Here is a 14,782-nt window from a genome sequence, read left to right on the forward strand (position 1 = left end):
ATGTCATTGTCTTAATTTTAGCAATGTTCAAAACCAAAGTGCCTAATACATATATACTCACATCTTTTTCTTTTTGAAGACTGTCAACTTTTTCTTTTAGCCGCTTATATTCAAAATCTAATTTATCTGCTTTCTTCGATTCTTCAGATAATCTATTTTGTAGTTCTACTACCTGATACAGAAAGGTACCATTAATTTTTAAAATTTGAAACATTGGAAATTATCACTATTTTCTTCCACAGAGCTATGAAAACTACCCCCTCCAGCAACAAATATCAAAAAGAAAAAAAAAAAGTGTACAATATAGCAGCCTAACCCAACAGAGAGAACAAGTAACAAAAATCTGCTCAGACATTATGGGTTCTAAAATCTAATTCTCCAAAGTAGCAATGTACAAAATTACAAAGAATGTACAGTATAGACTTTCATTTCCTGTACTACACATAACAGAGGGGTCTGAAACTCAGCACAAAGCAAAAGAAATGCTAGGGAACAAAAAACCTGATTGCACAGCTGTGCTTACAAGAAAGTAAGAGAAAGCTTCAGGGCCTGAAATGAGTAGGAAGTCTGTATGGAAGCTACAGGTTCCACGAAGCACCAACTGCTAATACCAGGAAACTAGAGCTTTGAATGTAAAGGAAGACCAGTTGTTTAACCATCTTGCGCTCTAAAAGGTACTGAGTCAGTAAACAGGTAGGTTAAGAAAAAATCCATTAGCTGGAAAAAATCAGTAAGGAAGCTTGCCTGTCATAAAGTGAGTGCTCTGGGTTTAAAAAAGTATAACTTGAAAGTTTGTAACTATGGCCTACTAACATGTAGATTTGTGTTTCCATTTTTACCACAGGCTTTATCCAGCAAATCCTAACCCAGGCAATTAATTTAAAGTTGTCCTGGTTGGTAGTGCTGTGACAAATCTGGCATATACAAAACATTGTTTGGAAGAATACAACATCAACCAAAACCTCCTAGTATTCCTGAAGATAAAGAGGAGCCAAATGAAAGAGCAAAGGCCATAAAGAAGCCACCATGAACACCATTAACATTAACAACACTAACAACAAACTAGTAGAATAAGACCTGAAAGGATTTCAGATTGGAATTATTAGTTATAAAAATAGTAGGTTTAATACTTAAAGAAAATAGAGATGGAAATCTAAATTAAGAAAGGAAGATGATCAGGCAGGTTTGAAAGAACACTCAAAGAGAACTTTTGGAAAGAAAAATATTATCATTGAAAAACAAAGTGTATTAAGCTCCAGATCGGAAATAGGTGGAGAGAATTAGTGTATTACAGAATTTCACTGCAATATTTCTAGTTGTAGATTCCTTATTTATTTAGTTTGTAATTCACTGTAAATACTACCTCTGATGTCCTTCATTAGTTCTAAAACAATGTTCACGCATCCTTTTCCTCAAATAACATCTTTTTATATTTCTTGCTGTTCTCTTTTCTGGAACTCTAACTGGATCATCTGATTTTAATTTAACATCTTTTAATGTCACATATAGTTTCTTTGGGCTACATTTATTTTGGGTAGTTTCTCAGTCCACATTCAAGTTAACTAATTCTTTCAACGTTAGTGTATGTTGAAAATTGAGTAATAAAATGTTGGGAAGAAATATACCCAGGGGGCGCCTGGGTGGCTCAGACGGTTGAGTGTCTGACTTCGGTTCAGGTCATGATCTCACGGTTTGAGTTCAAGCCCCACATTGGGCTCTGTGCTGGCAGCTCAGAGCCCGGAGCATGCTTCAGATTCTGTGTCCCCCTCTCTCTCTGCCCCTCCCCTGCTCACGCTCCCTGTCTCTCAAAAAATAAACATTAAAAAATAAATTTAAAAAATAAAGAGAAATATACCCAGCAAAAAACTTGCCAGTATTCACGGTGCACAGAGCTGTTCTACTAAATCTTCTCCAACTCATTTTAAGCTAGTGTAGTTTTGATGCCAAAATCAGATAAGGAAAGTATGAGATAGAAACCTTCAAGTGAATCATAGAGGCAAAATACTCTAAATAAAATGAACAAAGCAAATCTAATGATGTGAAACCGATAAATCTGCAGTGACTAAATGAATTTTGATTCAGGAATGCAAGGATAGCTTAAGCAGAGACAATCCATTAATATAATTCATCAACATTAATAGAAAGGAAGAGCAGAATAGGAGTATCTCAATAGTGCAGGAAAAGGAGCTGATTAAGTTTAATATCCATTTAAAATAGACACCCTGAACAATATATGCTAATACACTGGCAAAACATTTAAAGCATTCTGTATAAAATCAACAAGAAATGGTTGCCTAATATGATTACTTCTATTCTGAGTTGTATTACAGGTCAAACATGCTGACTGAGAAGGAAAAAAATGGTATGGAATAGAAAAAGAGAAACAAAACTATTTTATTTGTATTTTATATGACTTCTGACAAGAGATACTGCAGACATTACTAGAAGTAATATGAGAATCTGGCATGGTTGTAAAATGACATAAACATTGATTTCAATTGCATAAATAAACAACAAACTGAAAATGGTATCCTTTCTTTTGCTAATTGCAGTTATAAAATCTGAACAAGGTACCTAAGAGTAAATGTAATATGTGCATGACATTTAGAAGAAAATTACAAAACTGAAAGACACTGAAGATCTAAATAAATGGAAAGATATATTGATCAAATAGGAACATTCATTGTCATAAAGATGTCAATTCTCCCCAAATTAACCAACAAGAGTCAATGCAATTATAATTCCCAAAAGTTTTGGGTATTTAGGTAAGGAAAAGTTCTAAGAGACAGTTTTGAAAAAGAACAAGGTGTATTATCAAATATTAAATTACTAAAAATTTATACATAATAAGACAGTGGGGTATTGTGTCAGAATAGACATATAAACCAATGAAACAGAAGAGAGTACCCAGAAACAAACTCACATTTAAGATGGAAACTTTAGGTATGTGATAAGATGGACTTGCAGGTCATTGTGGAAGAAACGGACTACTAAATAAATGCCACTACGTTGACTGGTTGCCTACACAGACAATGAAGTATTCAAATGGATCCTTAATCTAGCATCCTACACAAAAATTAATTATGTGTGATTTAAAGAACTAATTGTGCACAAAACTAACTTTAAATCTTTGTTAAGAAAACAGAGGTTAGTCTTACATCTTTATGTAGGAAATTATTTAAGACAAAAGACAAAATATTTAAGACAATATCACAAAAAGATATTTAAAGTTAATCTCAAAAAAGGTAAAGAGAAAGGTCACAGAATGGTAGGAAATAAAAATAGCAAGTGTAATTGACAAAAGATTAATAGCAAGACCATATAAAGAACTTTCAGAAATCAGCAAGAAATAACACAATTTTAAAAATGAATAGAAGATTAAAAATGGGCAATTCACAAAAGAAATGTAATCAGTAAATATATTTGTAATTAGGGTAATGCAAAGTATAATCATGAGGCGACACGATTTCATATTCAACCAACTGGCAAAATTTCAAGTGTGACAATACTATGTGTTGGTGATGATGTGGAACAACAGGGATTCATACAAACTTCTGGTTAGTAATACAATCATTTTGAAGAGCAATTTAGCAGTATCTCATTAAATGAAGATACTCTAGGAAGAAATTCCTTATAGCTGTAAAACTTTCACACATGTATAGAAGAGGACATATTCAATACTATTCATTGTGATATTTCTTGTAATTAAAAGAAATGTTGAAACATCCTATGTTGTCCTTCAATAGGAAAATGGATAAACTGTGGTTTCGTGACTCAACAGGATACTGTATAGCAGTACATATGAAATGAATAAAGCTATACCTGTCAACATAAACAAATTTCACAAATATACTGAGCAAAGTAAATCACAGAAGAGTCTTTTTACTATATCATTTATATAGTTCTGAAACATGTCAAAAATGTTACACATTATATATATATATATATATATATACACACATACATATATATATGTATATATATACATATATACATACATACATACATATACACCTACGTGAGTAAATATATATGCACCAAAAGAATAAAGAGATGCAAGGGAAAGAAAACTACAAAACAGCATAGTGGTTACTATAATGAAGAGGGGAAGAGTATGTTTTATTTTTTTAAGCATAGATACTTATATTATTCTTTTACTTTTGTGTATTTCTTAAGTATTACATAATAACTTAAAAATAAAAAACAATAAAAAGATTTGCTATAGAGACTAGTTGGTAAACTCTGGATAAGAACTAAGTTTTAATGTTAGCTACACTGGAATTAAAATTAAGAACTTAGTAAGAAAAAAAGAACGAAGTTTCCATAGGTAAAAAACAGAATACTGTGAAAACAAAAGTCAATGGATTTTTGGTAAGCCACAGTATTATAATGGAAAGCTTGCTTGAAAACATCATTAAGAAACTTTGTTACTATTCTTTTTACCTGTCTCTTATATGTCTCAAGTTGACTTCGAGCTGCATTGGCTTTTCTTAACTCTTCCTCTAGACTGACAGTGTTCTGCATATACATAGTATTCTTTTCTTCTAAGAGTTTAACCTGACGCCTCAAATCACCAAGATCTTCTAGCTTCTTTTTATATGATTCCACTTGGCCTTCTAGTTTAGACACTTTATCAGAAGAATGTCTAGAATGAGATGGGAAATCAGAAATCAGAAACACATCCAGAGTTGTAAAGCTGTTTTAATAGTGCTAAACCAAGAGGGACTGCCAGAAAAGAACACATTCAAATGAAGTTATAAGACCAAAGGTGACTCTAGATTAATGTTTTGTTCAGGCTAAAAAATATGACCAAAATTACAGCAAAACTTGTAATGGAGAATGTCATATAATTTCAGGAAAGCAAGTGGTGGTGGTGGGGTGTGTGTAGGGGGGTAGCCAGCACAGTGACATGTAGCAAAGAAGCAAAATAAATTGTGCAGTGTCCAAATGATTTGGCAATTAGAATGACATTAGTGACCAAAGGAACAGCCATTTCCGTGCAGCAGTGGGGGTAGGAGAGGGCACATTTTAAGGAGTTAAGGAGAGAATGTAAATTTTACCTTGTGTAATCTAAATTTGTTCTGGAGGGAAGGAGAGAGGAGTAAGTCTTTTTTCTAAGATGAGAGACCTAAACATATAAATATATGCTAAAGTGGGAGATCCAAATGCAAAGAGAAATGATAACAGATGGAACACAGTCCTTGTGTAAGCAAGAAGTATTGAGACCCAGAGCACTGAAGAAGGAATCAGCACTGGACATGAGAAAGAATGACAAGTCTACGTTCTAAAAGCAAAAATGAAAAGATAGGTGGGAATGCAGGGCAGTTAGAGGTGCAGGAAGTACAGGGCATGGAGAGTCCCCACAGCTCATGGTTTTTCCTTGATGCAGTAGGAGACAATGTCATCTACTGAGACTAAAGCATTGAGAGGTGGGGGGGTGGGGTGGGGGGTGGGTGTCCAGGTGAAAAGAGTTATGGAAATAGGTACTAGCTATGAGAGAAATGGGAGACAGAGCTATCTATCATGAGCAGCAGAATGGTGGACCACAGGTAAGAGCCCAAGGAAGAGTAAAGATCATGGCTTTGTAGTAGGACAAAACTGTATCACTATGTGATTTTCTCTATTCATTCTCAGTATTCAAAGAGCAAAAGTGTAAATGGCTGGAATGATCCGACAGAAGATAGATTATACAAGTGGAATGGTGGCAAACTGAGGTGGCAGAGAGTGAAGGCACTTAGTTCTCTAAGTGAGTCGAGGTGCAGGTAAACTGGTCCAGCAAGGAAATGATGCCTCGTGGGGTGTGACAGTATCCGAGAAAGAGGAAGACTGAGTGAGCAGAGGACTTGAAATTAAAGAAAAGGAGTCATAATAAGAAAAGCTCCAGAGCTACACAAGTATTTAGTGATGGTCGGAGACTAGTTTCTATTTAACCAACATTTATACAGCACTTACTTGACAGATGCTGTTCCAACGATTTAGAAATAAAAACTTACTTAGTTCTGCATCTAAATCTGAGGTGGGAGGTGTATTATCTCCATTTTACAGATGAGAAAATGGTTACATGAGAGGTTAAATGATAGCACTGGAATCTGAACCCAGTTAAATACCCTGCTATGCTCAGAGATCCTAGAGTTTATAACATAAGTGGCAGAGCTGTTCTGGGTGATGACAGGCCTGAGAGGTCACAAAGATGGGAAAACTGTTTACCTAAGAACATCTATTTCATCTTTTAAAGACTGAGCATCATCTGCCAAAGTGGTTAGTTCATCATTCTGTTGCCGGAGTTCAGAGATTTCCTTTTCTAACTCTTCACAGCGTATACGATAATCATCTTTGGCTGCTTCTAGTCTGTAATCAAAACAAAATAGACCAAGAAAGTACTATTTATTGTCTAATAATTCTCCTTAGAACAGCAAAAGGAAATAAAAAACATGAGAATACACTCTTGAACCTGTCTCCTACTTCTGTGACCATAAGCTCTATCTTCAAGTTTTAACTATCCTGAAAATGGATTCCACTGGTCCAAGGCTTATGGAAACATAACAACTGATTATCACTCCTCTGTTCAGAAAGTTAGACATCACGTAATATTTTTCCAAATACAGAACAAAATTTATTTAAAGTTTTATTTGTGACCATGAAATTAACAGATGTTCCTTGTTGAAAATTTATAATACAGAAAAGCAAGAAAAAATATGTATTAATCTAAGTAGATAATACTGTTAATTAACATTTTTGAGTATATCCTCTAGTCTAGTTGCTATTCATAGGTCTTTTCCCCTCTAAATATGGATAATACCGTTCATACCTCTTATTTTATTTTGCTTTAACATAAATCTTTCCTTTTGATTTACAGGATTGTCTCTAATGTCACAAATATTTATTGTTGATTATTTATTTTTTTTATTTGAGAGAGAGAGAGAGAATGAGAGTGAGTGAGCATACGAGTGGCAGAGAGGGGCAGAAGAGGGCAGTCTGACGTGGGGTTTGATCCCCTGAACACTGAGAATCAGGACCTGAGCTGAAATCCAAGAGTAGGATGCTCAACTGACTGAGCCACCAGGTGCCCCCAACTTTTAAAAAATTTTTTTGAGAGAAAGAGGGAGCCTGAGTGGGGAAGGATTGGAGACAGGGAGAGAGAGAGAATCTTAAGCAGGCTCCATGCCCAGCGAGGAGCCTGACCAACCACGAGATCATGACCGGCACAGAAATCAGGAGTCGGACGCTTAACCAACTGAGCCACCTAGGCGCCCCCTCAGGTGTTCCTTTATTTACTTTCAATTTTATTTATAGAAGTATTTCAATTTAACAGAAATTCTTAATTTCTATGTAATTCTATTGATGCATTTTCTACCTTATAGTTTTCACTTTTGGTGTATGATTATAAAAGCTTTTTTTTTATATAAAACATAAAAATATTGCAAATATTTTAAAACATATTTAAATATAAATAAATTTAATAAATAAATTTTAATAATTTAATGAATAAATTTTACTATAAATAAATACAAATTTAAATAAATTTAAATATACACATATATAATAAAATATTATAAAAATATTTTATATTTCTTGTTAGTATTTAACAGGGTTTCTTTTTTTTTTTTTGAAAATTTTTTTAATGTTTATTCATTTTTGAGAGACAGAGAGAGACAGAGCATGAGCGGGGGAGGGGCAGAGAGAGAGACACACAGAATCCGAAGCAGGCTCCAGGCTCTGAGCTGTCAGCACAAAGCCCGAAGCGGGGCTTGAACTCACAGACCGCGAGATCATGACCTGACCTGAAGTCAGACGCTCAACCGACTGAGCCACCCAGGCGCCCCCAGGGTTTCATTTTTAACACTAAAATTCTCAATTCCCCCTGGAATTAACTTTAGTATATGATGTAATGTAGGAATCAAACTTTTCCTGCCAATATTTACCTATTATCCCAAAACCATTTAACAAATAATTTAATCTTTACCTATTGATTAAAAAATGCCACCTTTGTCATATTAGAAATTTATGTATACGCTTGGGTCAGTTTTCTGGATCTGCATTTGTTACTGGTTTGTCTACTTTGCTGCACCAATACCAAAATTAGTATAGGTGTGTAACATTTCAACAAAGGACATGGCAAGCACTCCCTCATTATACTTTGAGTGTAAACATTCTGGGAATCTCCTGCTCATCAATTCTTTTGGCTGAACACAAAATGTGAATTGGAATCAAGTTCAAATTATATAATAATTTAAGAGAAAATGGCATTCTTACAATGCGCCGTTAAAAACGTGTAAAAAAAAACAAAGTAAACAAACAGATGTTATCGTTCTCCATATACTGAGATACTTTTTATGTACGACTAAGAAGTTTTTGTTGTACAAGTCCCTCATATTCCTTTTAAATTTTATTATTCCTTGGGTACTTATAAACTTACAAAAGCAAGTTTTTCCTGATGATCCTACCTAGTTATTACTAGAACATCTTATGACCTATACAAATGTCTTATAGTTACTCTCTTCCCATTAAGTGTTTACCGGTTCTGAGAACTTTTGGTTGATTCACTTCACATTTTCTAGGTGGACCAACCTATTATCCATAAATAACGATCATTTACTTTTTGTCATTCCAAAATTTTATCTTATTTTTATTTCATTTTCTAAAAATAACTAAATTGTATCTGTGTGCCAGGCAATATTCTCAGTACTTTTCACATGTTAACTCATTTAATACAAAAATTCTAGAAAGTAGGTAATTATTAGACCATCTTACAGTGAATGAAATGGAGGCATGCCCAAAGTTACACAGCTACTAAGTGGCAAAGCCAGGATTTTTGGAATGTCTAGAAAAAAAATCAAATACTATATTAATACAAATTATCATCTTGTTCTTTACTGAGAATTTCACACACCAACCTTATTTTGTACTATTCCTTCTCCTTTAACTTATGGATTGAAAGAGCTAAAACAAGAAATTTAATATTGTTAAATTGTTATTGTAATAGACTTAATAACAGGTTAACGATCCTGGGATAAAGTTTATTGTAATAAAGTACCAATTGAAATTGCTGTTGTTTTATTTAGGATTATTTAAAAAATACTCATATATTAGATGTTAGTATTTTTTAAAATTATTTTTGTTGGGTTTGATGTAAGGGAAGGAAAAGTGGAAGTAAATTCTTATGCTCCAGATGTTATCATTGTCTAGAAAATTGGATTTAACCGCCCCCCCACCAACTATTTACTTTTAAATATTTGAAATCTACAATTTGAAAGACTAGTTCATGAACACCTGCACACCCTTTGCTAGATTCATCTACTTGTTAACATTTTGCCTCATATGCTTTCTCTCACTTTATGGGTAAACATACATAAAATACACACGTACATTTTTTTTTGAGAACTATCATAAAGGAAGCTGCAGAGGTCATGACCCTTCACCCCTAAATACTACAGCAGTAAGGATAGTCTTATCATCATCGCAATACCATCATTATATCTAAGACAATTAATATTAATTTATCTAATATGTAGTCCATATTTATCCAACTGTAGTAAAAATGTTCCCTCTTTCCACTTTGATCCAGGATCCAAAGAAAAATTTTCACATTATCTTTAGTTGTATTATCCCTTTTGTATTTCCTTCCTTTTGTTTTTTATAATATTGACTTTTTTGATGGGCGGCTGGGTGGCTCAGCCAGTTAAAGTGTCGGACTTCAGCTCAGATCATAATCTCGCAGTTTGTGGGTTTGAGCCCAGGTCGGGCTCTGTGCTGACAGCTCAGAGCCTGGAACCTGTTTCAGATTCTGTGTCTCCCTCTCTCTCTCTCTCTGCCCCTCCCCCACTTGCAATCTGTCTCTCTCTTAAACATTTAAAAAATATAAAAAAATAAAGAGAAAAAATAAACTCCTATTTTATTGACTTTTTTGAGTAGTCTTACCCATCTTTAAGGATATTCCTTATTCTGATTATTTCTTCATGATTACATTCAGGTTAAATATCTGGCAAAAATACTATACAAGTGACACTGTGTACCCTGTGGGTGGTGCTACTTAGTTTGATGATTTAATTAAATGGTAACTGCCAGATCCCTCCATTAGAAAAATATATTGTCCCTTTTGTAATTAAAAATAATCCATGAGGGGCGCCTGGGTGGCTCAGTCGGTTAAGCGGCTGACTTCGGCTCACGTCATGATCTCGCGGTCCATGAGTTCAAGCCCCGCGTCGGGCTCTGTGCTGACAGCTCAGAGCCTGGAGCCTGTTTCAGATTCTGTATCTCCCTCTCTCTGACCCTCCCCCGTTCATGCTCTGTCTCTCTGTCTCAAAAATAAATAAACGTTAAAAAAAAAAATTAAAAAAAAAAAAATCCATGAGGGGCACCTGGGTGGCTCAGTCAGTTAAGTATCTGACTTCAGCTCAGGTCATGATCTCATGGCTCATGAGTTCAAGCCCCCCATCAGGCTCTGTGCTGACCGCCTGGAGCCTGTTTTTGATTCTGTGTCTCCTTTACTCTCTCCCCTCCCCTACTCATGCTCTGTCTCTCTCTCTCTCTCTCAAAAATAAATAAAAACATTAAAAAAATTAAAAGCACAATACCACTATCACATATATTAAAATTAATAATTTCTTCAAAAAAAAATCTATGAGAGTTAAAACTTTAAAGCTCGCATCAATGCTCAAAAAAGAAAAAATATGAAAGATACAAGGTTATTATACAGATAACCCAGAAGAATTATATTTGACTATAAGGAATAATAAATACTAAGAGGTATAAATATGTAGTGCTGATAAGTACTTGAATTGTTTAAGCGCTTCAAAATAATAATTGCAATATGTACTACAACATGTATTCTGGAACAAATAAAAGACTTAGACACTATATCCTTCATAATGAATACACAGGACAATTCTAAATACCACTTCCCCAAACCATACTTTAAAAACTAGCCACAATTTAGGGGCACCTGGGTGGCTCAGTTGGTTAGGCATCCAACTCTTTCTTTCAGCTCAGGTCATGGTCTCACAGTTCAGGAGTTAGAGCCCTGCGTTGGGCTCCATGTACTGACAGTGCGGAGCCTGCATGGAATTCATTCTCATTCTCATATTCTCTCTCTCTCTCTCTCTCTCTCTCCCCCCGTCCACCCCTCAACCCCCCTTCAAAACAAAACAAAACAGAAAAAAAACTAGCCATAATTTAGAAACAAAAGGGTACAGTCATACTTAGATTTTACTATCTACCAATTCTGTCTTAGAAGGTCAAGATTAAGATGAAGAGTTCTCAAACTTTTTGGTCTCAGGACCTCTTCACACTCTTAAAATTACTGACATTTGAAAGAACTTTTGTTTACGTAGGTTTTATCTATGGATATTTACTTATCGTATTTAAAACTTAATACAGAAACACCTAAATATATTGAAAAGGACAGTAATAAAACTATTATATCAATATAGACAACACATCATTTATGAAAAATAACTGTATATCCTAAAACACAAAAATAGGGAGAAGAGTGGTGATGTTTTACATTTTTGTGATTCAAATAATCCAGTTTCACAGGAAACAGCTGGGCTGTCATAGCTATTTCTATATTCACCTGTTGTGACACCTTTTTGGCTGGAATGTATGAAGGAAATCCACCCTTGCACAGACATGTAGGTAGAAAAGGGATGGGCTGGAAGCCTCTCTGAAAGGGTCTCTGCAAACCTGCAGGGGCCCACAGACCATATCTTGAATTGCTCATGTAGACCACAGGGGATGGACTATTTCTAAGGTTTCAGAAAAGACTTAAATATAGTTTTTTGTTTTTTCCTGTTAAAGCAAAATATATGTCTTACTGCTAAATCCTTCAATTGTGTGGATCTGTTTTATCTGGCAGGATGCCAAATTTTTCCTTTTCTCCTTTTCTCTTTCACCATCCAATTGCCAAAGGGTGATTCTCCCTTCCTCTTAGCCTTTTCCTCTCCCAGAAGATGTGTTTAGAAAACAGTCCCTTTAAATTAGCTTGCCCTTTAAATAAGCCTATCTCTATAAATCATGGACCTGGCCTTTTTATTGTGTCCCTTTAAACCAAGTACCTGCAAAGGGCACCAATCTCTTTATGTTAGTGCCACTATGTTTTCAGGGTATCTGGTCCTTTAAGGCAACTCACTTGACTTTGAAATCTTTTCCCTGCAGTTTGTGGTTTAATCTCTTTTTTGTCTTAAAACTGATTTCAGATTTTGAGTGAGTTTAATCTTTCTGATGATCTCTCCAACTTACCTTACCCTCAGGCCCTGTATTTTTCTGTCTTCCTCTAATTTTTTGTTAATCTGCCTTTTACTTGCCTCAAAGCACCTAGCAGGATGGGGTGGGACAGGTGTATGGGATGTGTGGTTCTTGTTTGCTTTTCTCACAAGAACAGCTGAGGCATACTGTCTTTCAGGTAATACTGAGTGTGTGGTTTTGATAGAATTTTTCCTAGGTATGAAGTTACCTTCGTGTCACATGGGAAGATTTGGGGAAGTTGTTTATTTTACATCCTCCTGTGGTTTGCAGCCACCTAGTGTTATAGTCCTAACATTATATTCTTAACTGTAAAAGACAATTACCAAATGTTTTAACGGATAGACTTTAGTGAGGGGTCTTTTACCTGAATGTTTCTTCTTGGAGTTGTTCTAATTGATTTTGGAGCTGCAGATGCCTTCTTCCTGCAGGACTGTTCGGATCTTCTATAGAATCAGATTGATTAAGTCTTTCCATTAATACCTGATTCTCTGCCAAAAGACTACTTTTCTCCTCTTGCAATGCTGCAACCTGTTAGAATATAGGAAGACGGCAATTATTTCTTCCAATTACACTGGCATCAGCACAATCACTTGTGAATTACCATTATGAATTAAAGCCTGTTTTGATCAACCTCCACTGCAAACATTTACACTACCTTTGAATACTGCACAGGCAGAGCAATATACAAGAGTAAGCAGGAATTCATTCTTTACATCTGAAAAGACAGTCCACCAAGTAAGATATGTAAATGGCAACTAAGCACACAAAAAGATACTCATGATTAATCATTAAGGAAATGTAAATTACAACCACAATGTTCTACCAATACACTCCTAGAAAGGCTAAAATAAAAAATACTGGCTATACCAAGTGTTGGCAGAGATGTAGAATAAATGGAAGTCTCATACGCTTTTGGTGACAATGTAAAATGTTTCAAGCACTTTGGAAAACAGCTTTGCGTTTTCAAAAAAAATTAAACATGCAACTACTACATGACCTAGGCAGTATTTACTTACTCAAGAGAAATGAAAGCACATGGCCACACAGATTTATAAAGAATGTTAACAGCTGTTTTATTTGTAATAGAGAAAAACTAGAAACAACACAAATGTTCATCAACAGGTTAATGGATAAATTCTAGTATGTGCATATAAGAGAATACTTTTTGGCAATGAAAAAGAATTAACTATGGATACCATCAACATAAACGAATCACCAAATAATGAAAAAAATCAGACAAAAAAGTATACAATGTATGATTACTTTTATATACAATTCAAGAAGATACAAACAAATCTATAGTGACAAAGCAGAGCTGGGGACTGGAGGGGGAATACAGAGTCATGAGAAAACGTTTGAGGGTGATGGGTTCATTATATCAATTGTGGTAATGTTTTCACACATTCATACATATGTCAACAGTTTTGAATGTACACTTCAAATATGAGCAGTTTATTATACGTTCATTTTATCTCAATAAAGCTGTAATAACAAAAGTTAACTGCCATTTCTAATTCTTGCTCCCCATCCTCCACTTTCTCTTGAACTCATTCTAGCTGGGCTATTGGCCCTACCATTCTACAAAACTGCTCATCAGATCACTACTGACACCTCCATGTCACTGCGATCAATCAATGTTTGAAGCAACTGATCACATACTCCTCCTTGAAGCATTTCCTTCACTTGGCTACCAGGACCCCTTACTCTCCTGGTTTCTATACCAGCCTACCAGGCTTCCCTGTCTCCTTAGTCAATTCCTCTTTATTTCCCTGCCATTAGACTACCCTACAGCTTTTCTTCTTTACATACAGTGATGGCTTCCAGTTTCATGGCTATAAACGTCCTTGATTCAGTGATAACTTGCACATTTCTATTTCTAGCCTGCATGCCTAAACTGGACATCATTTACACTTGGATGTCTAACAGGCATCTCAAATTTAAATTGTCCAAGTGGAGCTCTTAATCGCTTCTCACTCTCATTCCCTCCAGTCTTTCCTATTTCAGTGAAAAGGAACTCTGTCCTTCCAGTTGCTCAGTCATAATCCTTAACATCTTTCCTTCATACTCACATCCAATTTGTAAGAAAATATCATTGGCTATACCTTCAAACATATTTTGACCACTTCTTAACAAGCCCTAAATTCCAATCTAAGCTAACATAATTTTTTTTGCCTGGATTTGTGCAGTGGTTTCTTAATTAGTCTTCTAAATTTGGCCCTTGCCTCCCTTTAGTCTATTCTCCATACACCAGTCACAATAATCCATTTAAACAAAGTCAGCTCACATGACTACTTTGCTCAAAATCCTCCAACGACTTCCCACTTATTCAAAGTCAAAATCTTTACAAAGGCTTCTAAGGCCTCTTCAGACTGATATCCACTTCACACACTCTCTTCAGAAGGCACTCAGTAACATTTGTTGAATAAATGAATGAAGCTAAAATGCCAGCTCTATAATTTGTCAGGTTTCTATAAATGCGTGAGTCTTGTCTCAGAAGAGAGCAGTGGCTCTATTCCATGTCACTGGACTATTTCATCCA

General features: G+C 35.1%; 1 protein-coding gene across 6 annotated transcripts in view; it reads right to left on the reverse strand.

Moving 5' to 3' along the window:
• Window positions 1-14,782, reverse strand: part of HOOK3 (hook microtubule tethering protein 3) — a 114,636-nt gene that overhangs the window by 47,377 nt on the left and 52,477 nt on the right. For all 6 annotated transcript variants that reach the window (XM_053216499.1, XM_027071592.2, XM_053216500.1 and 3 more), the window contains 4 exons: window positions 12,608-12,771; window positions 6,208-6,348; window positions 4,444-4,645; window positions 62-172 (listed from right to left, as the gene is read on the reverse strand). In XM_053216499.1, coding sequence (XP_053072474.1) covers window positions 62-172; window positions 4,444-4,645; window positions 6,208-6,348; window positions 12,608-12,771 — 618 coding nt within the window. The remainder of the gene's footprint in view (window positions 1-61; window positions 173-4,443; window positions 4,646-6,207; window positions 6,349-12,607; window positions 12,772-14,782) is intronic.

The sequence above is a fragment of the Acinonyx jubatus genome, chromosome B1, assembly GCF_027475565.1.
Source record: "Acinonyx jubatus isolate Ajub_Pintada_27869175 chromosome B1, VMU_Ajub_asm_v1.0, whole genome shotgun sequence".
NCBI classification, from domain to species: domain Eukaryota; kingdom Metazoa; phylum Chordata; class Mammalia; order Carnivora; family Felidae; genus Acinonyx; species Acinonyx jubatus.